Below are 25,964 nucleotides of genomic sequence, written 5' to 3'. Positions count from 1 at the left end.
TTTAGGCTTGCCATAACGGGGTTGAATACTTATTGGCTCAAAGACATTTCAGCTTTTCATTTCGAATGAATTTGTAAAAATGTGTGAAAACATCATTCCACTTTGACATTATGGGGTATTGTGTGTAGCCCAATGACGAAGCGTTGGACTAGTAACCGCAAGGTTGCAAGATCGAATCCCCGAGTTGACGAGGTAAAACATCTCTCGTTCTGCCCCTGAACAAGGCAGAGTTATTAACCCACTGTTCCTAGGCCGTTATTGAAAATAAGAATGTGTTAACTGACTTGCATGGTTAAATAAAAATTACGGCTGTAACAAAACACTTTTTTTTTTATTCAAGGGGTGTGAATACTTTTTGAAGGCATGGTAAGTGCCTTTGAGCGGAGTATGGGCGTAGGCGCCATGCGCACGGGTTTGAGTGAGTCAATAACTATAACGCTCAACATTATTAGTATATCAATAATGGTCCACCACCCAAATGACATCCAGCCAATTTGACACAACTGTGGGACGCATTGGAGTCACAACTGGCCAGCATCGCTGTAGAACGCTGTCGACGCCTTGTAGTCCATGACCAGACGAATTGAGGCTGTTCTGAGGGCAAAAGAGGGTGCAACTCAATATTAGGAAGGTGTTCCTAATGGTTTGTACACTCCGTGTATAATTACGTGCATTCAGATCAGATCTTTATTTGTAGGACTATATATGGCAGAAGGCTATGGATAATTGTAATCCGTATGGTGATTATCCTCAGTGAGGAACTGTGTGGGAGGGATGCAGCCATCATTGTTAGTGATTTTACCCTTTTCGCCAGCTGTACACGTCACAGCATCCTCTCTGGTGCGTTTGGAAATGCACCATCGCAGCATCATTCCGCTTTCTCTATAATTATTATAGGGGGCCCCGAGACCATAAAAGGCTACGTTTCAATCATGGTCGACGATGTTCCACCGATTATAAATATTGCCATCGCTCTAAAAATTCAACCGAATGATGGACCGGTGTTTTTCAAGGTGGATGGGACCAGATTCGGCCAGAGCAGGACAATAAAATTGCTTACAGGATCGAAGTATAAGGTTGAGGTGGTTATGAAGCCGGCCAATGCTGATGCCACGTAAGTACAAAACACTCTATATCAAGAAAACCACTGGAAATGTGCGTTAGTAATATTGAATTCGTTTACAATACACACATTAAATTCACCAGTCAGCCTTATTATAGCTTATTACATTGCGTCTGTGGATGCAGCATGATGCATGCGCTATATCCTGCCTTCCCTGAGTGTTTGATCAAATGTTGTTTTTCTGACATACAGGCCAATGTGTCTGCATGGTACTGTACCACCAAATGGGTTGACTGCAAAAGCATGTCTGCATACCCCCTATATCTTACAGGCTATTTTACAATGCATAGGCTACAGCCTGGATGCAATAGCACTGGCTACAGTAGCCATCTGGGGGCCTACGGATATTCTGCGTTAATAAATAATGTGTTGTCACAGTGTGTGAATGCATTTTTAATCAAACCAAGGAGGGTGATGACAGAAAGTGTCCTTTGCTTGTTGATTCACATCTCAACAATTCACTGCCGATAGGAAATAAAACTAGAATAACGTTAAAAATGGGTCTACCATTAGCCTATAAACTACAGGCCCATTGGGTGGGGTTGGGAATGATGCCCACTAACTAAAGGGTCTGTTTCATATATTCCCAGCACCATGAACATCGGAGGTATCACCATCCCTCTAGAGCAGCAGTCCAAAGATGAGGAGTCAGTCGTGTACCATGGACAGTATGACACAGAGGGAGTGCCTCACACCAAGAGTGGGGACAGGCAACCTGTCCAAGTCAGCATAGAGGTAATCCAGTAGAATACGTCATCCTAATTGTTTAACTAAGCTGTAACTAACTGAGTTATTGATAATTAACTGGTGTCTTCTGGCAATATAAATGTACATTTTCTCATATTTAGACCTAACTCAAAATAGTGATATTATCAGGACTAATAACTCATCAATTCTCTTATCAAAACTCTTTTCAGACATTTCAAAATGCATTTGTTGTAAGAAATGTGCTATAGACAGTAAATACAGTTTGATTGATTTAAAGTCATCTGCAACATCATCTGATTGAGGCCCCTTCAATGAATGTCTTTCTTTTCTCTGTGTGTTTTTGTGTCAGTTTGGAAAGGCGGGCCAATTCGAGACAATATGGCAGGTAAAGTACTATAACTACTACAAGCGAGACCAATGCCAGTTTGGGAACAAATTCACCAACATCGAGTATGAATGCAAGCCCAATGAGACGCGCAGCCTGATGTGGATTAACAAAGAGGTGTTCAATTGAGGAGCACCAGTCAACTCCTCCTTCAAACAAGCAGAGGAGATGAGTTGCACACAATAACTATTTTACCATCAACTTAAGAGGAAAAGGCCTTACTGTAGGCATGCGTTTCAAGTCACTGAGCACCACAATTGTCTGTTTTAGAGAGAGGGAGGCAGTTATCTACCAGGCTGATCTCGGGGGTTGTTCGTAATTGGTTGTAATCAATAAACATAGTCAGGTTATTATCAGCAATATCATTGGGAATCACAGCTATACAACATCCGCTGTGTTGACTCTTCAGCTTTGGCCACACGAGCTGAAGCTGTGGCCCTCCTGGACCAGGATTGAAGACAGTTGCGGGTGGAAATGTATCTAACCTGACTTATTACCTGTGAGGTGTGTGTGATGTGAGTTGTATGAATAAATTGACATTATATTTGTGTTATCCTATGTGTTAGTTCTAGTGTTTAAGCCTTTGAACATCTGTTTACTTCTGAACAGCACAATTGGGATTAGCCTATAAAGGGGTGAGACAGTTTTTTTGTTAAAACTTCTCTATTATTTTATGGAGATATTCGTATTCTATAGTCTATTAAGTACTCTTGTTATGTTGTGGGTCACTATCATTGTTTTGTCTCAGTTTTGTCTGTAAATGCATGGCTGAATAATCCTATGCCTAAAGGTTTTGTTCTTCAGATGCAGACTGATATCAGATTGCCTAAACGGTTCAGTTCTGTTATAAATGTAATTGAAAAGTGTGAAAGTAAATAAACCCATACCAGTTACTAGCGTACTTGATTAACATAATTGTGCATTAATTGGAATAAGTAGTTTGTTGTTGCTGTTGTTTAAATTGATCCAAGTGTTTACGATCCATTTCTCATTTCAGAAGCCTGCTTATAGACTACAGTTGTGCCATTGCTTCCTTGTCCTCATTAGCAGTGTAAGCTCCCTTATTCACATGCCCACTTGCACATCCTATTCCAATCAGTTAGAATAATTAGGCCTCATCTTTTAAATCTAGTACAGAATGGCTATTCATGCCTGTGAAAGAGAGAGCTGCAATAGTCAATCTTACAACCGAACATCTTTATGGGCAAGTCCGTAGGTGAGGCATTCATATTCATTGGTCGATTTTTCCACATATTTAAACATTACTGTATAGGTCTACGTTTATAAACTGGAGGAGGACATAGGCCTACGTCGAAAATCATTAAACTCATCGCTTAAAAGTTGTATTGATGGATAGGCTACAATTGTATATGAATGTCACAATACATGGTTGGCATACATACATTAAAAGAAAAAGACAGAGTACCCGGATGTGCTGTATAGTCGCACCTCCCCCTATTCGCCTTTCAACCTCGCTCGCTCTCTACACCAACACAACCTCCTCTGCGGTTCCACCGTAGCTACTGCAGTGAATCCGTCATCCGTAAAGAGAAAAGGCGAGAGCAAGTCAAGCTGGTCTATATTTATTACAACTAGAAATATTTCCCTGAAACATAGTCTTAATTGATTGTGCAACGTCGTCCTTTCAAATTGTTTCCCTTGCTCACCAGGTGAAGACACCCAACCGACAGAATGGTAAGGAAAACTATAGCTTGCTATTCTCGTGTTGAACCAAATGTGTACAAAATCTTACACCATACGCATGCATAGCTCTCAAGCCTATCCTACATCTCGCATGCACTACGTACTATTCTTCCGACCAAATGAGCTTGAAAGCGTTTTGTCGCGTTACATTTTTGCACGCACAATTTCATGTTTACAGATTTGACAATGTGGTCAACGTTGTGTTTTGGTGATTTATCGCATTCTGGTGTGTTCTGAAAAGCTATATTGAGACTTCTCAAATGTGTGACAAGTAGCTCAACCAACCACCTAGCCAGTTAGCTAAGCTATAGGCACATGAATAATGGCGCGAGCTCGAGGGGGAAACGTGAAACATCGTATCGTTTCTTCCGAACCCGCGAGCAGGCAACACTAACAATATCGATAGGCTGTCACGCCTTCCATTTGCGCATACATTAGATGCGCTTGTCACTTTGTATCGGCAATATTCCGCTTTATAACGCAGGTCCAACTAGGCTGGACGAGCACTAGTTACAACATAGACACAGCAAATGGGCACTTTTCCTGGTTGTCACTTAAGAGAGCTACAACCGTATGTCAAGGTGGTCCCCAATCAATACAGCTAGCTAACTCCTCATGGAAATGTGTTAAAGAACAGGACCGTTATAGTTAGTAAGTCACATTATAAATGTTAAACTACGTTTCCAGGAAGAAGCAATTGTTTCCCAAAGATCCACATTATCTTACATTTTCTATATATTACCTCTCGTTACAATATTTTAATTTGATTTTTACCAGTCCTGGTACAGGGATCTGAAGAAATTGCTTTACAATTACATGCATGGCAGAAGACCAGATACAGTTTCAGTACTACCTCAGTCATATCAATTTGCATCGAGTTCCAATAAAAAATATTGATGTCTTGTAGTTCACTGACCTATTACCATTTCCTGTTCCTCCCAATTTCCAACAGTCATAGGCCTACTTGATTGTTAAGCATGCATACAGGCCTTTTTGAAGCACCTGTGTTTAGCTCAGACCAAGTATGCATAGCGGTTTCAGGAAAAACACAAATGCATCAACCACAAATACCCTATAGGATCTGAATAATTGCTTCTAACAAATGTAAAGCAACATGTAAAGTGTTGGTCCCGTGTTTCATGAGCTGAAATAAAATACCCCCCAAATTTACCAAAAATCTTATTTCTCTCAAATGTTGTGCGCAAAATGTGTTTACATCCCTGTTAGTGAGCATTTCTACTTTGGGAAGATAATTCATCCACCTGACAGGTGTGGCATATCATGAAGCTGATTAAACAGCATAATCTTTACACAGGTGCACCTTGTGTTGGGGGCAATAAAAGGCCACTCTAAAATGTTCAGTTTTGTCACACAGCATGATGTGGCAGATGTCTTAAGTTTTGAGGGAGCGTGCAATTGGCATGCTGACTGCGGGAATGGCCACCATAGCTGTTGCCAGATAATTTAATGTTAATTTCTCTACTATAAGCCACCGCCAACGTCGTTTTAGAGAAATTGACAGTACGTCCAACTGACCTCACAACCATCTGTAACCACGCCAGCCTAGGACCTCCATGTCCAGATTCTTCACCTGCGGGATCGTCTGAGACTGGCCACCGGACAGTTGATAAAACTGTGGGTTTGCACAACCAAAGAATCTCTGCACAAACTGTCAGAAACCGTCTCAGGGAAACTCATCTGCTTGCTCGTTGTCCTCAGCAGGGTCTTGACCTGACTGCAGTTCGGTGTCGTAACCAACGTCAGTGGGCAAATGCTCAACTTCAAATGGCACTGGCACGCTGGAGAAGTGTGCTCTTCACGGATGAATCCCGGTTTCAACTGTACCGGGCAAATGGCAGACAGCGTGTATAGTGTTGTGTGGGTGAGCGGTTTGCTGATGTCAACGTTGTGAACAGAGTGCCCTATGTCAGCGGTGGGGGTATGGACAGGCATAAGCTACGGACTACAAACACAATTGCATTTTATCGATTGCAATTTGAATGCACAGAGATAACGTGACGAGATCCTAAGTCCCATTGTCGTGCCATTCATCCGCCGCCTTCACCTCATGTTTCATCATGATAATGCACGGCCCCATGTCGCAAGGATCTGTACACAATTCCTGGAAGCTGAAAAAATGTCCCAGTTTTTCCATGGCCTGCATACTCACCAGATATGTCACCCATTCAACATGTTTGGAATGCTCTGGATTGACACGTACGACAGTGTTCTAGTTCTCGCCAATATCCAGCAACTTGGCACAGCCATTAAAGAGGAGTGGGACGACATTCCACAGGCCACAATCAACAGCCTGATCAACTCTATGCGAAGTAGATGTGTCACGCTCCATGAGGCAAATGACGGTCAAACCAGATACTGACTGGTTTTCAGTATCTGGAAACCACACCCCTACTTTTATGGTATCTGTGATCAACAGATGCATATCTGTATTCCCATTATGTGAAATCCATAGATTAGTAACTAATGCATTTATTTCAATTGACTGATTTTGTTACTATGAACTGTCACTCAGTAAAATCGTTGAAATTGTTGCATGTTGCGTTTTATATTTTTGTTCAGTGTACTGTATACTCATAGGCTGTCGCTGTAGGCAGCCAGGACTCGGGATGACGCTGATTTGGTTTTAATGGATTCTATTGGTAGATGGATTGTACACTCAAGCTATCTCTTTGAAACCACATTCCTATTGTAAGCAGGATCTCGGTGAAAAGTGCTGAAGTCAAGTGTATTAGGCTATCGCTGCAATATATTTTCATAAAATGTATGAAGTTCTTTGCGCTTGACAGATAATGCTGTCATGTTGCTCACAAGCAAAATGTGTAGCCTACTACCAGCCTTGGCATATACTCTAACAGTTTTTCAATACAATGCGTATCAGGAGACTGGCTTGCTTCTTAACCCTTAATACAGATGTTTTAGATAAAACAAAGGGGATGGTTTTGGAAGAAAATACTCCTCACTTTCCAAACCCAGTTGTAGTAATGTGTGTACTAACTGGTAACAATGTTGAATAGGCCTAGACAATTTTTATTTAGAATGATTGTTGACATATGAGTTGCCCGAAGGGAAGGATGTTGAAAAGAAAGTAACAAGATCATTGTTCTTTTTATGTTTGTGGTACAAATTACACAGTTGAGTTAGGCCTAAATCCCACCCATCTGCCCTCCCACCATTTTGCAATGTTATAACTACAAAACTAGCTTTACTTCTACAACTCTACAACTCCCACCACACAGACATGACCTTACACCAAGTAAATGGTGTAATCCTAAACCCCTCAATCCAGTTTAATTTAATGCTCTGTGTGACCTGAAGTCAGAGGCACAGTACTATTGCAGCATCAACACTACTGTGCCAGTGATTTGAGTATGGGCTTCTTGGAGTTGAGGTTAGACGATATAAAATTTAAGAAAATGTGAAATTCCATGTTGCTATTCGCCAAACCAAAAGTAACGTACACCAGTCGTAGTGACTAGTCACGTGCACTGGACATTCGAGCCTAATAAGAAAATCCTGGTCTTGAAACAAATTGAATGATGCTTTTCTTGATATTTCCTTTTATGACTTCAAATGATGGGATATGGAGCCTAAATGCATGCCATATTTTTGTTTGTATTGTATCCCAAGCTTAGCTAGATGGAAAGACTCATGGCCACGTCTTTCTGGTTGTCAATGATCAGTCTTGTTATGTCGGGCTTTGTGGTCGGCAGCAAGTCGAAACAGGTATCCTACTTTTTGCTGTTTTTGTATTCATCACAGAGAATACATTTTCAGCTTGAAATCCTGATTCAGATTTGCCAAAGAGTCATCATCAGCACATTCTGGTTGATGTGTGGATTTAGACAATGTAGCCTCGCTAGCCAGTATAACATTTGGCAGACACTTCTATCCAAAGCAACTTACTGTACATAGATTTTTAGTATACAGTGCATTCGGACATTTTTCAGACTCCTTAGCTTTTTTCACATTTTGTTACATTAGAGCCTTGTTCTAAAATTGATTACATTGTTTGTTTTTTCCTCATCAATCTACACACAACACCCCATAATGACAAAGCAAAAACAGGTTTGTAGAAATGTTTGCAAATGTATTAAATGAACTGATATCACATTTACATAAGTGTTCAGACCCTTTACTCAGTACTTTGTTGAAGCATCTTTGGCAGCGATTACAGCCTCGTCGTCTTAGGTACGCTACAAGCTTGGTACACCTGTATTTGGAGTTTCTCCCATTCTTCTCTGCAGATCCTCTCAAACTCTGTCAGTTTCGATGGGTAGCGTCGCTGCACAGCTATTTTCAGGTCTCTCCAGAGATGTTCGATCGGGTTCAAGTCCGGGATCTAGCCGGGTCACTCATTGACATTCAGAGACTTGTCCCGAAGCCACTTCTGCATTGTCTTGGCTGTGTGCTTAGGGTCGTTGTCCTATTGGAAGGTGAACCTTCGACCCAAGTCTGAGAACCTGCTCCAGAGCGCTCAGGACTTCAAGGATCTCTCTCTACATTACACCATTTATCTTTCCCTTGGTCCTGACTAGTCTCCCAGTCCCTGCTGCTGAAAAACATCCCTACAGCATGATGCTGCCATCACCACAGGGATCGTGGCAGGTTTCCTCCAGACGTGACGCTTGGCATTCAGGCCAAATAGTTCAATCATCAGACCAGGGAATCATGTTTCTCATGGTCCGCAAGTTCTTTAGGTGCTTTTGGCAAACTCCAAGCGGGCTGTCATGTGCCTTTTACTGAGGAGTCTGTCCACTCTACCATAAATGCCTGATTGGTGGAGTGCTGCAGAGATGGTTGTCCTTCTTTTTAAACTATGCCACTTTGTTTACATACCCTACATTACTCATCTCATATGTATATACTGTACTCTATACCATCTTGCCTATGCCGTTCTGTACCATCACTCATTCATATATCTTTACGTACATATTCTTTATCCCTTTACACTTGTGTGTATAAGGTAGTAGTTTTGGAATTGTTAGGTTAGATTACTCGTTGGTTATTACTGCATTGTCGGAAATAGAAGCACAAGCATTTCGCTACACACGCATTAACATCTGCTAACCATGTTTATGTGACAAATAAGTTTGATTTGATTTCTGGAAGGTTCTCCAATCTACACAGAGGAACTCTAGAGCTCTGTCAGATTGACCATCAGGTTCTTGGTCGCCTCCCTGACCAAGTCTCTTTTCTCCCGATTGCTCAGTTTGACCGAGCAGCCAGCTCTGGGAAGACTCTTGGTTGTTTCAAACTTCTTCCATTTAAGAATGATGGAGGCCAGAGTGTTTTTTTTTTTACCTTCAATGCTGCGGACATGTTTTGGTACCCTTCCCCAGATCAGTGCCTCAACACAATCCTGTCTCTGAGCACTACGGACAATTCCTTCAACCTCATGGCTTGGTTTTCGCTCTGACATGCACTGTCAGTTGTGGGACCTTATATACGTAGACAGGTGTGAGTGGACATGATTTGGATAGAAACAATCAATTGAATTTACCATAAGTGGACTCCAAGTTGTAGAAACATCTAAAGGATGATCAATGGAAAGAGGATGCACCTGAGCTCAATTTCGAGTCTCATAGCAAAGGGTCTGAATACTTATGTAAATAAGGTACATTTGCAAATATGTCTAAACCTGTTTTTGCTTTGTCATTATGGGCTATTGTGTGTAGATTGAATTTCAGAATATTTTCCACAAAATGTGGAAAGGGTCAAGGGTTCTGAATACTTCCCCAATGCACTGTATATGTGACCCAAGCAGGAACTGAACCCATGACCCTTGCGTTGCTAATGCTTCTTACCAACTGAGCCACAGCAGTGCGCTAAGATATTCAGGAGATGATGCGCTAAAATGTTTTAACTTGGATTTAAATGGATAGTTATTTTGAGGCATTTAGTATAGTCCATGCCCCCTTTTGGCTAGATGTTCAGTCAAGGCCCAAGTCTTTATCTAATGAGGAAGTCAAAGCCTTCCTCTCAGCCTTTTTCAATTCCTTTCTGTCCTACAGAGATGCGGTAAGGCAAAGGCAATAGATTGCCCTAATTTTCAGCTCTGGCGGAATCCAGTTCATTCTGTTGTTCTCATGCATAATGGAGAATGCCACTTCTTAGGGATAAACAGAATGCCTAGAGTGGGCTGGACCGAGAACGGGTTTCAAATCTACCTGCCGTTTTAGGGGCAGGTAGCAGGATATTGTACCAGTCTGTTCATTTTGTTTCCCTATTAAACGTACCAAGCTCACATCAACATATTAGCACGTCATCACTTTCATGTGTCAATGTTGAGATGGTAATATACAATCGTGTCTTTACATGAGATTGTCACCACTCAACAACAATTTTTCCTCTTTTCTTTCTAGGGAAACGAAGCAAGTTATCCCTTGGAGATGTGTACACACTGTAAGTTTTTGAGATTATCGCTGGCAACGATATCAGCTGTGGTCTGCCCTGTATGTAATGTTCATAAATGACTGGAGTTTAATCTTCATTTCTGCATGTAAATACATAAAAATGAATGTAAATACATTGACCGTTAACAATTTTGATGTCAAAAAGTTTAGGCTATGGGAATGTATTGTCTCTGGGTTTGAAGAGTGACCGCCCAGTCAACTCAAAGGCCAGAATCTACCATAGGCGTTGCAGTTCACATAAGTCTGGGACACTGGTCCGGCTGGGGGAATCAATATGACAGCCAACATTGAGCAGACCAATATATACATCACCACCCGCTATACTGCATTCTTCAGGCCTCAGCCCTTCACCGTGTGACCCAGTCTCAGACGCTGCTGGGAGGCGTGAACACTTTGCTGCCACGGCTAAAAATGCCCCCCCTCCCTCCCCTCATAAAGGTCAGTTTCAGGGCTGGTGGGAGAGCCTTATTTATTTTTAGTCTGAGTAATATTCCATTTTTAATTGGTTTGTCGCTCTGCTGCGCCATCCCTCCACCCTCATCAATCCACCCCCACCCCTCAAGAGAAAAGGGGGCTAATTAGAGTTTCAGGACTGAACTTTCAGGGTCTTTTTCAGGAACTCCCTCCTGTGGAGGATTGTGGCGTGCAGAGCCGGAGCTCGGACGTCAATGTTGGCCGGTGTCGAGTGTGTTCTGGGGGGGGGAAACCGGCGCAGGGGGGCCACCTCTGCACCTTCTTAACGAGCTGTTACGCTAGGTGATTTACGACGGCACTTTTTACTTTACTTGCCTTGAAACCCAAAACAATCTCCCTCTCTCTGTTTCTCCCTGCCCAGTCTTTTACAGAATGTCTTTGACTGGAAAAGCAAATGCCAAATGCTCGGTTTTCAGTCATTTTGAGAGACCTGACTGTAACGTAGAGTGCAAGTAGACAAACTTTCTGGAGTTGATTTAGGGGTCCCACTTCATAAAGACTTGCCACTTTAATGCTGGCCTCAGTTGGACATTTTCTCAAACAGCTTGGGCTTATGGACCAGCTGACACAACCTCCATCATCAAAACGCACCTGTGTTTACAGAGTCACGTCTGGGTTGCGCACCTGCAGGACAATCAAAAACAAGAGACTTCGACAGGTGTCTCAAACCTCAGCCAGCCGATGGACTTCCCCACAGTGGGGTATTTTGGGGAGTCTCTTCCTCCCTCCTGGGAGCAGGGCGTGGGGCAGCTGTTCACCGTGTCAAGAAGGCGCACAGCCTTAAATCAGCTGTGCGCTCCGAACTGGCAGGGTCTGAACACTGGTAGCTCACCCAGATCCCTAGTCAGGGCGTTCATTAGTGGACCCCTAGAATGCTGGTCAGTTCAGTCTTTTATCCCGAATGGTGAAGGTTGGATATGGGGAAGCTTCTACTCTGAGGGTTAGGTGACTCCCTGTGCAAGGCTGAAGCTGTGGCTTAGCAGACAACTCCACTGGCCCTGCATAGTCGTTTTTTTTTGCTTCAAGAAAACAACACAGTGACTCCCTGCTTAACACCTTCAATTGAGATGCAGACTTCTGTTTTTCTGTAGTAGTACCCACTGTTCAACAACTGACCTGCTCAGGTATTGTATTGTATCAAAACGATTTGAGATGCATCGAGAGTAAAAAAAGACTCGTCAGTGTTTATTCACCTCCCCCCTCCCCTCCCGGAGAGCTTTGGTCGTAAGGAGCACCAGTCAAGCATGGTGGTGCAGCATGGGTGTACACACACACACACACACACACACACACACACACACACACACACACACACACACACACACACACACACACACACACACACAAATATGCATGCATATACACAGACGGCCACCCTGTTCTTTGGAGCAATTCATGATCTGTTCTTCATCAAACTGAATGTCTGCATCTATATAGTAGATTGGTTGTATTTACTTGTTTTTTGTACACATATTCACACGGGCACATTCCAATCACAAAAACATGATGTATATAAAACTAGATAATAAACCATCTAAATTGAGGTTACAAATCAGCACATCAAGACTAACTTCTCATATATTGTAGAGCAGTGGTTCTCAAACATTTTATAGTCCCGTACCCGTGCTTCAAACATTCAACCTCTAGCTGCACACCCCCACTAGCACCAGGGTCAGCTGTACCCCCTCTAGCACCAGGGTCAGCTGTACCCCCTCTAGCACCAGGGTCAGCTGTACCCCCTCTAGCACCAGGGTCAGCTGTACCCCCTCTAGCACCAGGGTCAGCTGTACCCCCTCTAGCACCAGGGTCAGCTGTACCCCCTCTAGCACCAGGGTCAGCTGTACCCCCTCTAGCACCAGGGTCAGCTGTACCCCCTCTAGCACCAGGGTCAGCTGTACCCCCTCTAGCACCAGGGTCAGCTGTACCCCCTCTAGCACCAGGGTCAGCTGTACCCCCTCTAGCACCAGGGTCACCTGTACCCCCTCTAGCACCAGGGTCAGCTGTACCCCCACTAGCACCAGGGTCAGCTGTACCTCTTCTAGCACCAGGGTCAGCTGTACCCCCTCTAGCACCAGGGTCAGCTGTACCCCCACTAGCACCAGGGTCAACTGTACCCCCACTAGCACCAGGGTCAGCTGTACCTCTTCTAGCACCAGGGTCAGCTGTACCCCCACTAGCACCAGGGTCAGCTGCACCCCCTCTAGCACCAGGGTCAGCTGCACCCCCTCTAGCACCAGGGTCAGCTGTACCCCCTCTAGCACCAGGGTCAGCTGTACCCCCTCTAGCACCAGGGTCAGCTGTACCCCCACTAGCACCAGGGTCAGCTGTACCCCCACTAGCACCAGGGTCAGCTGTACCCCCACTAGCACCAGGGTCAGCTGTACCCCCTCTAGCACCAGGGTCAGCTGTACCCCCACTAGCACCAGGGTCAGTACACTCTCAAAATAAAATTGCCATCATTGTAAGCCTGCCACACACACACTACATTTATATGTACACTACATTTATATGATACATTTATTAAACATAAGAATGAGTGAGTTTTTGTCACAACCCGTCTCGTGGGAAGTGACAAAGAGCTCTTATATGACCAGGGCACAAATAATAATAATACATTTAGCTCTTTATTTAGCCATCTTACATATAAAACCTTATTTGTTTTAATCAAAAATTGTGAATGAGAAGGGTGTGCTTGAAACGATGCACATAACTCTGCAATGTTGGGTTGTATTGGAGAGTCTGTCTTAAATCATTTTCCACACAGTCTGTGGCCTGTATTTAGTTTTCATGCTAGTGAGGGCTGAGAATCCACTCTCATAGAGGTACGTGGTTGCAAATGGCATCAGTGTCTTAACAGCTCGATTTGCCAATGCAGGATACTCTGAGCGCAACCCTATCCAGAAATCTGGCAGTGGCTTCTGATTTAAATGACATTTTCACAGAACCGCTTGTTGCAATTTTGATGAGGCTCTCTTGTTCAGATATCGGTAAGTGGACTGGAGTCAGGGCATGAAAGGGATAACAAATCCAGTTGTTTGTGTCGTCCGTTTCGGAAAGTACCTGCGTAATTGCGCACCCAGCTCACTCATGTGCTTCGCTATATCACATTTGACATTGTCTGTAAGCTTGAGTTCATTTGCACACAAAAAAATCATACAATGATGGAAAGACCTCACAGCCTCAATTTTGTCCCGCACATTGAATATAGTTGTGGAGAGTCCCTGTAATCCTAGATTCAGATCTTTCAAGTGAGAAAAAACATCCCTCAGGCCAGTCGTGTGAGAAACTCGTCATCATGCAAGCGGTCAGACAAGTGAAAATGATGATCAGTAAAAACTAAGCTCATCTCTCAATTTAAAAAACGTGTCAATACTTTGCCCTTGATAACCAGTGCACTTCTGTATGCTGTAAAAACATTACTTGGTCGCTGCCCATATCATTGCATAGTGCAGAAAATACGAGAGTTCAGGGGCCTTGCTTTAACAAAGTTAACCATTTTCACTAGACTGTAGTGTACAAAACGTCTTTTCAAGCTTTCAGGCATTCCCTTGGCAGCAAGAGCCTCTCGGTAGATGCTGCAGTGTACCCAGGCGGCGTCGGGAGCAACTGCTTGCACGCTCCACTCCACTAGGTCTCCATGTCATGGCTTTTGCGCCATCAGTACAGATACCAACACATCTTGGCCAGCAAAGTCCATTTGATGTCACAAAGCTGTCCAGTGCTTTAAAAATATCCTCTCATGCTGTTCTGGTTCCCAGTGGTTTGCAGAAGAGGATGTCTTCCTTAATTGACCCCCCATAAACGTAAGGGAGATATACCAGGAGCTGTGCCACGCCTGTTGTCTCATCCAGCTGTAACGCATAGAATTCACTGGCTTGTATGCGAAGCAGTAATTGTTACAAAGCATCTTCTGCCGTGTCACTGGTGTGTCGTGAAACAGTGTTGTTTGATGAAGGCATTGTCTAGTTTCTTTTGGCCTTTTCCCCCAACATTGTTCCAGCCATATCTGCGGGAGCAGGAAGAATTAAGTCCTCCACAATAGTTTGGGGCTTGCCTGTCCTAGCCACTCAGTTGCTCACCATATAACACGCTTCTAGCTCCTTCATAATGGTATCTTTTATACATGTCTTACTACTCGAAAGTCGTCTTAATTCTCGCTCCAAAAAAATCCCGTGGCTTATTTTTCAAACTGGCATGTTTCGTTTCTAAATATCTACCCAAGAGTGACGGTTTCATCGAGTTGTGAGATAGTACTTTTGCACATATAACACACCGTGGCTGAGGAAAGGCACTACTCCCAATATAAATGAACCCCAAATCAATGTAGTTCTCATCATATTTGCCCCTCTTCGATGGTCCAACGTCCCTGTCTGTTGTTGGGTGTTTTCCTGGGTAAGGGGTCTGTAGCTCTTCGGCTGCATCAGATTCACAACTGTCAGTGTCCATGCTAGCTGGGCTAGCAACAAATGTAGAATTACTGATGCTAACATTGGATGTGCTCGTGGAAGCAGAACAACTTGTCGTTGACAGGTGCAGGTGTAGTACTGCTGGTAGTAGCAGTACTACCAGTAGAGCAGGTATGTGTCTCTATGGACGCGGGCCTTACTTATTTAACCATCGATAAACATCAATTTTCGAGCAAACGGAATGAGCTGCAGCTATGTTTGGCTACATAATGACCGTTAGTGGAATTCCCGTGAGAGAGTAACGATTAATGTGATTGGATGTTAATTATTTGACTAGGCTACCTGTATTTGACACTGTGTTGTTATTTCGCTGAACACTAGATGTTTCACTGCCAAAAATACATTTTAACCGAGGCTACTCTGGCAAGAAAAAAAATCTCACCCAAATGTTTAGCCCCGTTGGAAAATCTAAATGGACTGTTTGTTTGAAAATGTGAATCACATTTTTATTTGGCGTACCCCCAACGGCATTGCACGTACCTCCGTTTGGGAATAGCCATTGTAGAGACAGAGCTGAGAGTATTTATTCGGCTGTTTGGGAGAGCTGCAGTGCTTTGATGCGCCCCAGTGGGTGCTGCTTTTTCAGTAAGATCAGCAGCGTGACTGGCCCACATGTAGGAGGGGTTGTGTTTCTGCGGCAGCGAATTAAGAGAGATGGCAGCCCATTGAAATGGCACTCATCGTAGCCCCTTCACATAAATGGCAACGTAGTCACCACTACTGGCTCATTATCTGCCTATTTTCAGACGCGTGTTTGGTTCATAGGTGTGATGGGTTGACTAGCTCGTTGGCTAGCTTGCATAGCCGTTATATCTCTCTAAGGGGGGATATTATTTGTTTACAGGTCTCTAGAGCAAGCCGGTTTCTAGAATTACTATTTAGACTCTTATGGGGCCAAATCTTGACACCTGCCCGAATGCTAGTAACACTAACATAACAAATTATTGATAAACCCATTTGTAGAGGTAACCCTGTTCCTAAAATATCATAACCTGGCCTTGATTCATGAGGACTCGAAGACGCACACTCAAGCGCACACTTGACTGCACTGGCTTCCGCATTCGCTTCCTTGCTGTTGTGTAGGTGTGGTCATTGGTTGTGAGGGAGATGAGGCCCAGTGAGCCGAATTATGAAACCTATGTGAATGTAGCACATCGTCTCCTTCTGCAGCTCAGTTTGTGTTGAAAGCCTCTCCAGCTGTCTGTCTGACTGCAGCCCTCAAAGTACCCTCCCCCCTTCTGTATGTTGGCTAGCTGGGTTTCCTTGTTGCTAGGGGTTTCCCGAGGGGAAGGCAGCACCAGCCGTTTAGCTGTGTGTGTGTGGAGTGAGGGGTGTTTCTCTCTCTTCTCTCTGCTATAAATACTTTTTTCCCTCTTATCTATTTGAGCTACACTCGTGGATTGTATACACGGACAGAATGGTACCCGGCGCTGTCTGGTATATGCTGTTGTGCCCGTGTAATTGAATTAATGCAGTGCTGTTGGGGCCTGTACCTCTGCAGCTGCATTTTTTGTGTACCCGCTAAAGAGGTTATGTCAGGGGAGGGGCTATTGAGGTATTTTAAATATTTTCTCAGTTCGTCTAGCAACTTGAATACATGAGTTAGTCCATCATTAACACTGAAATGATTTAAGTTATAAGTCAAATCAGTTTAACTAAAAATGGGCTGGCTATATCCAAATTCTTTTCAATGGCATCCTTCTTTGTCTCCATGTTGGACTACTACAGAAGGGATTTTGGGGGCTGGAAAAGAGTGCATAAGGATCACTTTCTGGCTTATATTGATTTGTCTTCAATTAATTTTCCATATAGTGAATAAGGTTCTTGGTGTAGAGATATGAAATTACCAATGCTTAAGCACCTGTTGCCTGGTAGTCTCACATAGCCATCCAAAACGCCTAGAATGGGCTGCTTAATTAAGCGGCTACATTTTGATTGGATGTTAGATTTCAAGAACCCTCCCCCATATGCCTGTAGAAAGGCGCTGCGTGTTTTATGTTTTCCAATTTGGTAGGACACATTTTGCAGAGAGTTGTTCCGTATGCAAGTTTGCAACATTGCATGAAATGGAAGAAACCCTAGAGAAAAAAACGGAATTATGTTTTGCCAGAAGTGTGCTCTATACACACAATCGAGCCGATGAAGCCATTACAACTTCTCTGCATGAACAATCTACAAAAAAAGGAGAATTTATAAGTGGGCATCTTTTTTTGTGCTCCGCCCAAGCAAGGCATTTGATTGGTTTGACAAGTGAGACGTCACTGTTTCCAACAATTTTTTTGCTGCTTTCTACCATTTGACTTCACCAGGCTTTCCGTCTAGGGAAGCCTAGTACTCCACGAAGCTATTTGCCCGAAAACAAGTGTGGTATAAATTGGACAGGTTCTAGCGTTGGCAAAAGAAAAATGCTTATGTATCCATCTAGCTGGAAGCAAGCATGAATATTAACCAAGAACCAAGCAAAATTGACAATAGTTTTAAAATAGATGTTCTACTTCTCTTTAGCCGGAGTTGAATTGAAGCATTTTGTTTGAATCTGTGTCATTTTAGAATTAATGCTGACCTTGAAATCAGCATTTGAAACTGAAGCACCCCCTGGCACTGAGGAATCTCCTATGTCTTTATTGAGCAATGCCCTGCCCACGTCGTAAGGTGCTGCTAACATTGTTGTCTCACCCTACAACAGGAATTCGGGGTGACTGGGAAATATCTAATGGCCGCAAACTAAGCTGTCTATGTCATAAAAGCCAGTTCATTCACAAAGGCCGGCCACTTAGCCATGCTATGCTCAAGGGAAATCTCATATATAAATGTAGAAGGGCATCAGTTTTCAGTGTAGTGCTGTATTGGCAGCGCACACACAGCCACCATAGTATTACTGGAGTTCTTGTGACACCCCACTCACTTGTTGTGGTACAGTGGTGGGTCTCGGTTATGGCAGCAGTTTGTTCCTACTTGTTAAGCCTGTCATCATGGCACAACACTGCTGACTAAGACACAACTGGCATGTTGAGGTGCCCAGAGGAGCGGCTCAGCAAACCCAACCCGTATCGGATCAGAGAGAAACTTGAGATTGTCTAACTGTCAAATAAAGCTGACCTAAAAGACTGTGTCTGTAGATATGAATTGTGCCACTAAGACTGATAGAAATAGCTTGCTATTTACAATGAGACTCAGCAGGTGATTTAATACTAGTGCGAGGCTGATCATGTTTACAAACTACTGGAACATTTATCATATACACTACCGTTCAAAAGTTTGGGGTCACTTAGAAATGTCCTTGTTTTCCATGAAAACAAACATTAAATGAGTTGCAAAATGAATAGGAAATATAGTCAGGATGTTGACAAGGTTATAAATAATGATTTTTTAATTGAAATAATAAGTGTCCTTCAAACTTTGCTTTCTTCAAAGAATCTTCCATTTGCAGCAATTATGGTCTTGCAGACCTTTGGCACTCTAGTTGTCAATTTGTTGAGGATATCTGAAGAGATTTCACCCCATGCTTCCTGAAGCACCTCCCACAAGTTGGATTGGCTTGATGGGCACTTCCTATGTACCATACGGTCAAGCTGCTCCCACAAGAGCTCAATAGAGGTGAGATCCGGTGACTGGCCACTCCATTATAGACAGCATACCAGCAGACTGCTTCTTCCCTAAATAGTTTGTGCATAGTTTGGAGCTGTGCTTTGGGTCATTGTCCTGTTGTAGGAGGAAATTGGCTCCAATTAAGCGCCGTCCACAGTGTATAGCATTGCGAAATGGAGTGATAGTCTTCCTACTTCAAGATCCCTTCTACCCTGTACAAATCTCCCACTTTACCATCACCAAAGCACCCCCAGACCATCACATTGTCTCCACCATGCTTGACAGATGGCGCCAAGCCTCTTTTCATTTTTTAGGATCAGAATACCTCAAAATTAGATCTGTCTGTCCATAACACTTTTTCCCCAATATTCCTTTGTCCAGTGTTTGTTCTTTTGCCCATCTTAATATTTTATTTGTATTGGCCAGTCTGAGATATGCCTTTTTCTTTGCAACTCTGCTTAGAAGTCCAGCATCCCGGAGTCGCCTCTTCACTGTTGACATTGAGACTGGTGTTTTGCTGGTACTATTTAATGAAGCTGCCAGTTAAGGACTTGTGAGTTGTGTGTTTCTCAGACTAGACACTCTAATGTACTTGTCCTCTTGCTCAGTTGTGCACCGGGGCCTCCCACTCCTCTTTCTATTCTGGTTAGAGCCAGTTTGCGCTGTTCTGTGAAGGGAGTAGTACACCGCGTTGTACGAGATCTTCAGTTTCTTGGCAATTTCTCGCATGGAATAGCCTTCATTTCACAGAAAAATAATAGACTGGTGTGACGAGTTTTTGAAGAAAGTGCTATGTTCCTGGCCATTTGAGCCTTTAATCGAACCCACAAATGCTGATACTTAACTAGTTTAAAGAAGGCCAGTTGTATTGCTTCTTTAATCAGTACAACAGTTTTCAGCTGTGCTAACATAATTGCAAAAGGGTTTTCTAATGATCAATTAGCCTTTTAAAATGATCAACTTGGATTAGCTAACACAACGTGCCATTGGGACATAGGAGTGAGGATTGCTGATAATGGGCCTCTGTACCCCTGTGTAGATATTTCATTAAAAATCATCCATTTCCAGCTACAATAGTCATTTACAACATTAACAATGTCTACACTGTTTTTCTGATAAATGTTATGTTTATAGACAAAAAATTTGCTTTTCTTTCAAAAACAAGGACATTTCTAAGTGACCCCGAACTATTGAAACGGTAGTGTATATAGAATTAAACATGAAAAAATTATATGGTGTTTAAACGCTAAACAGAGAACAGGATCAAGCATTGTGCACAGAGCAGCACCGGGGGAAAGGTTAATTCTGTGAAGTCCCGCCCTCATTACAGCTCACACTTAAGTCCACCTCATGCTGTTGTGTCCACGTTACGATTAATGGATATCAGTCCAGTGATTAGTGTGTTAACGAGGTGTCACATGACACAATGAAAGAGCTTAGAGTGGGGATCCGAGAGGTATGCTGCTACTGTAGCTCAAGGTTGGCCACCAGTATCAAACTACACTAGGTGGGCGGTAGCTTGGGACGGCTATGCTATGGCCAGCGCTCGAAAGAAATCGGGTAAGAATCAACCGGGGACAGGTGAATCGATTCTAAAGGCAGCAAAGGACCATAACAGCAGATGTAAGTGGCCGAGCCAGCCCGTTGAGTTCTTTTCCCCATGTGCTGAAAGTGTTCTTCCGAAACCCAGTGGTGGTAGCTACCCTAGAAAATGGAGTCTGCTGTGGAAGTTTTGTTCCCTTATATGTGAATAGGACTGTTTTTTAATTCTGCCCTTCTTGCTCTCTCCTTTTCTATTTCAGTTGATGCTGATGAGATTAAGAGGCTAGGAAAGAGATTTAAGAAACTCGACCTAGATAACTCTGGCTCCTTGAGCGTGGAAGAGTTTATGTCCTTACCGGAACTCCAACAGAATCCCCTTGTACAGCGAGTAATCGATATATTTGACACAGATGGCAATGGGGAAGTCGACTTCAAAGGTAAGACTGATATGGGGTTATTCACCTTTTTAAATTACAACTTCAAAAGAGCTTTTGTTGTCTGGTGTCTTTGTGTAGGCTATCCTTGTGGATAACGATAGGTGCTGTTTCACCTTGAAATTAAATCATCAACCAAATGCTTAAATGTATGTTTTTTTCTAGTAAGTGTTAGCCTGCAATATGACTTTATGCTGACCTACTTAAATCAGAAGTTGTGAAAGAGTTTGTCGTGCATTTTCCTCAAACACCCTCTAGCTCTTATACAACTGAGTGAATGGAATAATGACCCGCTGTGTATTCATGTCCTTGTTACGGTCCTTTTTAATTGTTGGTTGACTCAAAATGGCTTCACATGGTTTTGACAGAATTCATTGAGGGCGTCTCCCAGTTCAGTGTCAAAGGTGATAAAGAGATGAAATTGCGCTGTAAGTATAATGCCAACAAATCTCAACTGCTTTCATTGTGAAGTTTCCTCCATTTAAAAAAATGATTACCCACCTTTGATACACCAATGCAGAGCTCATAAAGCAAATGTTTGTGATTTGATTGCCTGTATGAACAGAAGTTCTTCTTTCAAAAACCTTTGAAATGTGCATATTTTGAAAACCTATTCAAATAGGTCTGACCCAATCTTCCATCTTTCCCTTGTCGTATAGTTGCCTTCAGGATCTACGACATGGACAAGGACGGCTACATATCCAACGGCGAACTCTTCCAGGTCCTCAAGATGATGGTGGGGAACAACTTAAAGGACACCCAGCTCCAGCAGATTGTTGACAAAACCATCATCAACGCAGACAAAGACGGCGACGGGAGAATATCTTTCGAGGAGTTTTGTGCGGTGAGTCAAAGAAACAAAGTTTTACTCCTGTGGTAGGGTTGCGAATTTCCTGAAAGTTTCCATAAAAATGTTCACAAGTTTTTGAGAAATCCCATTTGGAGGATTTCTGGAACCAGTAGGGATTAATCAGGGAGGGAATCCTCCAAGTATTTCTGCAACAACAACAAAAAACTCCAGAAGTTTCTGAAATGTTGCAATCATATTCCCATGATCGCAGTATATCACTTCTGTTCAAATTCCAAGGTGTCTGTGACGTCTGACAGTTTCTTGCCCCTCTGTCTTCCATTAGGTGGTGGGAGGATTAGACATACACAAAAAGATGGTTGTGGACGTGTGACTGACCTCACGGGCCCCCTCAAAACACCTTTTCGCTTTCTTCTCCATTTCTGAGGATCTGCTCAAGGTGTCATTCAGCAACGCTCTCTGTGTATTTTCCTCTGTGAAGCCACCTTTTTTTTCCCCAACCCGAGCCTTCTGAAGCCAACCATTTGTAAGTGTTATTGAACATGAATTCTCTCAATAACCCGGTGTAGCACTTTAAAAGCCTGAAGGACAGATTTTTATCGTTGAGTGAGTGTTTCAGTTTGGTGGAGGAAGGTTAGTGTGTTTCTTTTTCTTTCATTTTGAGGCAGTTGGGATTTTGTCATATTTATTTTGGTCTTGGCTTTTTGGGGGGGATGCGTGTAGTTAACTGTGATGTACTTGATTTCAACACAACACAAAAATAGAGCATGAAGTGCCAATCAGAACATATTATAAACCGGTTGAATATAATGGTATATATCGTCTATCGAAATTCGGTAGAATTGCTTATTTCAATGTGCCCAATGCACGATTCAAACAATCCGATTTACATTTTCAAGGCTAATGCTTTTCCTTCTACTTTCACTCAATATTTTGAACAGCTAGGTTTAAGACAGCTTTTTTAATAAGGGGGGGGGGATTGTGCACTATACATGTTTATATTGTCAGGGACATCGATCATCTTGCTTTTGAAGATGCAGTGGGTTAGAGGAAATAATATTTACATTTATGCACATACAAGCTTATGGTCTACTTCAAGGACAAGTCTTTTTTTGAGTCACTGGTTGGTTATGCGAATAATATTCCAACAAAAAGCACATCTTCATTCTGGATGGTGTGACATCACAGGCCGTTAGAATAATGTGTTTTGTATTTATTGCTTTAACGTCGGCCATGTTAAGTTACAGATGTGGATTGGTTACAGACTATCATATAGAAGTAGAGATGAGTGCTTTTGGTTTAAATGTTTGTGATATGGTAAATGTTTCATTTAGCTACAGGCAGAGCTGAGGTAACTTACAGTAAGTAGGCTATAGTTGGGACATTGAGGGATGTTAAGTTGGTTAGGCTTATGAGAGGCGTTGATTTCAACGTACACATTTTGCCTTCTCGACAATGTAATTTGCTTATTTCATGAACATCTTTAATTCGGTTTCTCAAACATTGTATGGACTCTTGCTGTGAGTTTTCGTAATAGTGCAAGGTCACAGGTGTGCTGTCCCTCTTCCTCCCTACCTCTGACCATTCTTTTGTTTTTTTTTCTTGAGTTTTGTTGAAGATGCAACCAACAAGGGCATTTTATTACAAAGCTACCAATGTTTTTTTTTTACACAGAGATAAGGGACACGACAGAACAGGTTTTTATTTGTATCTATACATTTTATGAAATTAAAACGTATTTCAGTTTGAGGCTCTGCTTTTTTTGCTCAACTGAATGCACCAACGGGCGGGTGATCAAGTGCGTGATCCTGTGCCGCACGCGCCCGCCAACCTCGTGCCGCTGTTTTCTTCGACGGCGTGCCGCACGACGATGGTTCTTATCAGATCCTAAAAGGCCCCGAAGTCTTGTGATGTGCTCGCATGACACGGAGGGCTCTCTCTCTTGTTTTCCTTGTGCATGTAGATCCATTTTTTTGAAAAGCTCTGTTTACATATGAATCTTAATGTTAATATATTATAACATGAATGAAAATGACATATATATGGATGTTGCCAAAAAAAAAAAGATTGGTAAATGTTGAATTAATATGGAAATGACTAAAAGTAACTCCACTACATGTACCTGTTATTCTAAACAACTGTAATCTTTTGGATATTTCTGTCACTTCTATTCCAGCAAAGCTTCACTTATGCCCCAGAGTAGACTACCAGCTCCATTTCAGGTGGAAACCATTCAAGATGTTAGTTTTTTTTTCCTGTAATTTGTAGTTTTTTTTTTTTTTTTTTTTACAGATATTTGTTATACAAACGGTAGTATTAGTGCTCCCTCCTTTGTTTATTTTTAGGTTTGTGCTAAATATGTCCACTATTGGATGAAAGGGATCTCTCTGTGTGTGTGTGTGTGTGTGTGTGTTTTATTATGGGATGGTATAGGGTGGAGGCAAAAACAGTTTCAGTCTTAGGTTTTACTTTTCTTCTTATCCATCTCTGCATGCTGCATCTGCTGTGGGAACCATTGAAACTTCATATATGAAAAAGAGAAATAAAAGATTTGAAAGTTGTTAGAGGCTGTGAATTGTGTGACAATACATGTACTGTGTGCATTATGACCGTTGCAAGATGGGGCTTCGGTTAGAACGTATGCAGTTGTGATAGCACGCTGCAGAATAAGTGTGACTGCGCTTTAATAGAATGCCAGCCGATTTGTTAAAAGACCAGCAGCAAAGGGATATTTGTCCTATGAAAGTAGGAGGGGAAATGTGTTTTATTGATGATTAGTACCCCCAAATGTACAGCACTGTTTTTCATAATAGGACAACCTAATTCTATTGTACTGAAAAATGCACTCAACCAAGCAAGAGCAGAATCCACAGATGGTCATGGGTGTTATTGTTATACTCTAAAATGACCACTAGATGGCAGCATAAGACCTAAAACGTTGCTATTGAGTGTGGGTGAATCTCAAATAGTTTCCTTGTGTCCTCTCTCGTCTCCTCACAATGGTTCCTTCTCGGGCCTTGTTTTTAGGTGGCGAAAAGACGTGTCTTCAGTGTAGTGTTTATTATTAGTTACTGAACGGCTATCACAAGCTTGCCCCGCACTTAATATCTTGACACAAGATCCGAAATTCCTTAATTAGACTTACTAATGAAAGATTAAAGCGGCATCTTGAGTGCTGTATCTTCCATTCACATTGCCTTATGTTGCATGCAAGTACTGCACCCTACTGTTTGGTATATAAAAAAAAAAGAGAAATGTCTCGGAAGCTGGGTTTGATTTCAGGCCACTGGAAAACCATCGATTTGTAATAAGATACCCTTTATTTTACACAACAAAAAATACCCATGGATGTGTGCATTCACACACATTTCACCAGTGAAATAGATTCCCCTTCCCTCATACGTCACTGTTTCCTGGACAGTCCAAATTGAGCTCATGCAGAATGTGGCCGGTTGTGCCCGTCGCTGCCAATTAAAAGTCCCATTTGTATTCCTCAGCCGAGCCACACATGGACCTCCGAAAGACCGCCATTCTCATGGAACCTGCTCATCTGTTTGTGATTTTGAACTTTCAGCGAGTCTCCAGATTTATTTATACACAGCCCAACATGAAAGACGCAATTTTGGCCCCTCCAAATAATCTTGCCAAATGGCTGAACCCTACACAAATACAATTACGACCAATGTGTAATTTCATACACTTTTTTTGTGTGGGGGGTAAATTTCCCTTGATTTCAAAGGGTCTCAAGTGTTTTTTTGGGACAAATGTGAAGTCGATTCCAATGCATGGTTCTTTTAGATGAAGGATACAAGGAAAATGTACCTGAGACTATGAATAATGCATAGAAAAGGTACCATAAATGCAGTTAAGTTTGTTGGAACGTTTAAACATTTTGCATCTAAAAGCTTTCATTGAACATTCGACAAAGACCGTAGTTGTTAGTAAATCCCAGCAGTACTGATATGGCCATGGATAGAACCTGTGGAAGAAGTGCCAACTGTTGCACCTTTATTCTCATGAAAGGAACCCGTACTCGATTTGAACCTCTGGTCGATCTTGAGGACCTTTTATACTGTAAGGAAAACCTCTGGGAGACGTAGTAGCTCAGGTTACTGAAAAGGGACAGCACAAGTTGGAATGAACTCCAGACATCCTACAGTTCCACTAACACAGGGGGAAAATCTGCCTCATTTGTACAGATGTCATAATCAATTTCTCTGAAGTGTGAACGACTAAACCAGAACTTCTAGACCAGAACCTATAGCTCAACCTGAAGCAAACTGTCGAGCAATAGAGAA

At 42.5% G+C, this 25,964-nt stretch overlaps 2 protein-coding genes across 2 annotated transcripts; both read left to right on the top strand.

Annotated features, from left to right (window-relative positions):
* The first annotated feature begins 337 nt into the window (after window positions 1-337).
* Window positions 338-3,109, top strand: LOC110493735 (CB1 cannabinoid receptor-interacting protein 1). The gene is made up of 3 exons (XM_021568170.3): window positions 338-1,114; window positions 1,714-1,858; window positions 2,181-3,109. The coding sequence occupies exons 1-3, from the start codon at window positions 738-740 to the stop codon at window positions 2,343-2,345; spliced, it is 687 nt and encodes a 228-aa protein (XP_021423845.2). The 5' UTR covers window positions 338-737; the 3' UTR covers window positions 2,346-3,109.
* Window positions 3,110-3,635: 526 nt separating this feature from the next.
* On the top strand, window positions 3,636-24,226 carry LOC110493736 (calcineurin subunit B type 1). The gene is made up of 6 exons (XM_021568171.3): window positions 3,636-3,911; window positions 10,304-10,343; window positions 20,685-20,861; window positions 21,227-21,286; window positions 21,518-21,702; window positions 21,992-24,226. The coding sequence occupies exons 1-6, from the start codon at window positions 3,909-3,911 to the stop codon at window positions 22,037-22,039; spliced, it is 513 nt and encodes a 170-aa protein (XP_021423846.1). The 5' UTR covers window positions 3,636-3,908; the 3' UTR covers window positions 22,040-24,226.
* The last annotated feature ends 1,738 nt before the right edge of the window (window positions 24,227-25,964 follow it).

This window comes from Oncorhynchus mykiss, chromosome 17, assembly GCF_057628025.1.
Source record: "Oncorhynchus mykiss isolate SJ-2025 chromosome 17, ASM5762802v1, whole genome shotgun sequence".
In the NCBI taxonomy this organism is placed as follows: domain Eukaryota; kingdom Metazoa; phylum Chordata; class Actinopteri; order Salmoniformes; family Salmonidae; genus Oncorhynchus; species Oncorhynchus mykiss.
Note: the sequence above shows the minus strand (reverse complement) of the source record. Positions and strands in the feature narration are given on the sequence as shown.

Coding starts and splice junctions, on each gene's coding strand:
- LOC110493736 (XM_021568171.3), top strand. Junction 10,344..20,684: donor CTTGGAGATGTGTACACACT/GTAAGTTTTTGA, acceptor TTTCTATTTCAG/TTGATGCTGATGAGATTAAG. Junction 20,862..21,226: donor TGGGGAAGTCGACTTCAAAG/GTAAGACTGATA, acceptor TGGTTTTGACAG/AATTCATTGAGGGCGTCTCC.
- LOC110493735 (XM_021568170.3), top strand. CDS start 738: ATGGTGATTATCCTCAGTGAGGAACTGTGTGGGAGGGATGCAGCCATC. Junction 1,115..1,713: donor CCGGCCAATGCTGATGCCAC/GTAAGTACAAAA, acceptor ATATATTCCCAG/CACCATGAACATCGGAGGTA. Junction 1,859..2,180: donor CTGTCCAAGTCAGCATAGAG/GTAATCCAGTAG, acceptor TTTTTGTGTCAG/TTTGGAAAGGCGGGCCAATT.